The sequence below is a fragment of the Macrobrachium nipponense genome, chromosome 3 (assembly GCF_015104395.2).
Source record: "Macrobrachium nipponense isolate FS-2020 chromosome 3, ASM1510439v2, whole genome shotgun sequence".
NCBI classification, from domain to species: domain Eukaryota; kingdom Metazoa; phylum Arthropoda; class Malacostraca; order Decapoda; family Palaemonidae; genus Macrobrachium; species Macrobrachium nipponense.
The window spans coordinates 43,888,473-43,891,919 of record NC_087202.1 but is presented as its reverse complement, the minus strand read 5'-3'; the positions used below and the strand labels follow the sequence as shown (position 1 = coordinate 43,891,919).

At 36.9% G+C, this 3,447-nt stretch overlaps 1 protein-coding gene across 1 annotated transcript in view; it reads right to left on the bottom strand.

The window, feature by feature from the left end:
* The window catches only part of LOC135221723 (G protein-coupled receptor kinase 1-like), a 613,113-nt gene extending 609,979 nt beyond the window's left edge, over positions 1 to 3,134 (bottom strand). Inside the window, exon 1 of the mRNA XM_064259512.1 lies at positions 2,795 to 3,134. Coding sequence (XP_064115582.1) covers positions 2,795 to 2,907 — 113 coding nt within the window. The 5' untranslated portion in view covers positions 2,908 to 3,134. The remainder of the gene's footprint in view (positions 1 to 2,794) is intronic.
* Positions 3,135 to 3,447: the final 313 nt, after the last annotated feature.

The following is a 3,447-nucleotide window of genomic DNA, read 5'->3' as shown; positions in this document are numbered from 1 at the left end:
TTTATGCTTGGCAACTACCTAATACTATTTGTTTGTCAAAGCCGAAATAACGCTTTTCCTCCCGACCCTTGTCAGTTACCCCTACAATTTACGCCTGCAGGTTCAAAATTCGGTACGTCGAAACGAGGTTTTCCTTACAGTACTCGATCTCGGCTCAAGGAAATCGTAACGATTTTAAAATTAATTAAGTTCAGTGCCGTCAAAGCAAGGTAAAGACCTTCTTCGATGTCATCCCAACAATGTTCACTTAGTACCTACCTGGTTCAGCACCACCTTTACGTTCTTTTACATTTTAATTAGGTAATACATTAACAAACTTGTCATAGGCCTTGTTCGGGGGCAGTTAACCAACACACCTTCTACAGTGACGACTTAATTAAGGAAGGGGAGCATACATCCTTTGCCGTTGGGCCACCCTTCCTATAGCCAACTCCCGGGCCTCTAACCTCCACCTTTTGTTTAAACATGGAATATACTTCTTCAGATTACCACCAGTAGGCCATTGCATGTAATGAGAACATGGGAGATAATAATGCCAAATATTTGTAAAAACAAATATACCAGTAGTCCATCATAATAATCCACTATGGGATTTCATGTTATGCCTCCAGCAGTCAGTCTAATGAGGATCCAATATTTTCCTACATGAATTCTTAATAAAATCAACGATACCCATAGACTTCAAAACACCTTCGAAGTAGGCTAAACTAAACGACAGCAATTTCCCATAAAATTGACAGCATGGTTAAGAAAATACAAAAAAATCTCGAAGCATTTTCTTGCATATTAATTCGTGGTTTTCGGATACTTTACAAGTATCACCGACAGTAACTCAGCAAGCAGTTCTCATGCATTCAACCTTTGCACTTTCAGCAAGAATGGATAAGGAAATGGAATCTATGCTCGTCCTACATTAAATGTTCACACAAACACACACAAATCACTAGCACACACTCACACTAACTATACGTATATATACGTAAATATAATATATATATGTATAATATATAGTATCTATATATATATATATATATATATATATATATACATAATATCCACAACCCTAAATATATATATATATATTTAATATATATATATATATATATATATATAATATCAAACATAATATATATTATATATATATATATAATATACACACATAATATATATATACTATATATATATATATATATAATATATATATATATACATATATATATATGTATATACATATATATATATATACATATATATATATATGTGTATATATACATATATATATATGTGTATATATATATATATATATGGCAGTTAGAACTTTAACTGCTGGGTAAGTGGGAGATAGCCTTGGAAACAAATGAAATTCATGACCACAATACTGGATCCAAGTACGACTTATGGCTAGTCTCACATAATGCGAGAGATATTCAGTGTTAACGTATGCATAGACCTAGTAGAGCTAGGTTTTCTTATTCCAGTACATATATCAGATGATAGAATACCTAAACTACTAATTTACATAAAACTGTATCCAATTTTCAATCTCCCAAGCCTTACTAAAAGCTATGATCCATATGGAATTTATAGGTAAAAAAGTTCACACCTAGATCATGTGTGTACAGGGATTATGAGCGAGTCAGGACAGAAAAAAGTGGAGAAGGTATATATATAAGAAACAGCGACCGCTTATAAAAATGGGCAAAGTTGAAGACAAAGAAGGAGAAGGTTCACAGTGTGAGTAGGTCAGTTCACTGAAAATGCCCAAGCTCTGAGACCGATTACCTATAAAAAAAGAATAATCGGGCTCAGAGTGTGAGCAAATTAGCAGCGATTTTACCAACTGCGAACTATCCCTGGCGAGGAACAGTCGAATAATTCTGTCGTTCAAAGTATGGTCATAATTAAAATTCGACCCATTCTACTTCTACAAGAATTCTACTACATGTTCATGATGCAACAGATTTTGCTCGTCAAATGGGATCATAGTTTGCTATAAGCTTAGGATTGTAACTATACAATCACAGCTGATACTGATTTGCATATAGAAAGCCATTTGAGATATACTTCATTTTTTTTAACTTCTCTGTGTCTATGCTAGCCTGAACATGTCCTTCGCTGGCATATTATACTATATCATACCTTTATCAAGATTTCGGCACTTTTATCATTTTTTGTTTCCCCCTTTTGATGTGGGATGGGGGATGGGGAGGGAACAACTGTCAAGACCCGAATTCTGATGACGGTGACCTTGCAACTCATCTCGTATTCATGATGGTAAGCGAATGGTCAAGATATGTGTACATTCAATATGATTTCTCCTACGATGAAGAGGCAACAAATATATTAGGAAGGGGACATGAGAATCTAAGCTTCCCTCGTCGCACACACACACACACACACATATACGTCGTACCTACACACGAGAGAGAGAGAGAGAGAGAGAGAGAGAGAGAGAGAGAGAGAGAGAGAGAGAGAGATAAGCCTCTGTGGTAACACTGTCCGAAGAGATGATGCTCGATGAATCCCAAAACCCTTACACATCTATGTGCGGTACATGTATAAATTATAAAAAAAAAAAAAAATCAACAACAAGAAGGACAACATCAGAGCACAGGCAGCAGGAGAACGGCACCACCTCCTCCTCCTCCTCTCCTCCTCTCTTCTTCTTCTTCACTTCCACCCACAGGTATATATGATGTCCACTAGACCATCCCTGACGTCTGCTTCTTTCTGCCGCCGTCTCTCTCCCCCCATTGAGGGTCTATCATCATAAAAGCTACATATTTATGCCTACCTTGGATCTGGTAGGAGAATCTTCTTGCTGGCTCGGGCGGCAGGAGTCGATTTACTCTTCTCCATAGCCATCAAATAACTAACATCGGCGAGAACTGCCTCTAGGTCGGCCATCTTGGCTCTATTTCTTACTGGGCTTTACCACTATAATTAACAAGTACACACTGGGTTTATATCCTCCCGCCAGCAGCCACTCAGCACTTTGAGAAACTATTATACCAACACCACTGAAATACTATGGCTCCTCATTATGGCCATAATTACAGTGGATATTTCCACATTGCACTCGGGTTAACACAATGAAATGCGTACATGCAACCACACGCTTCAACGGCCAAACCGAAACTGTCTGTAAACACAGCGAGTGGGGTAAACGGCTGGCAGTGCACAGGCCAGAAGAGTTATCCATTTCTTATTTTTCGAAGCGTTTTCTCTCTTTGTCTCGATTACCTTAATAAATTTAGATAAATCTTAACATTAATTGCCAGTTTAAACATATTATAATCTTAATGATCAGCGCATCTAACCATATCGTGATATAGCCAGCTGTGAAATGATTTCATTTGTCAGTAAATGATGTTGCCGAACAATTTTATTTGAGTTTCAGTATGCTGTAGTTTATGCATTTAAATGCAATAAACATTATTATACGTA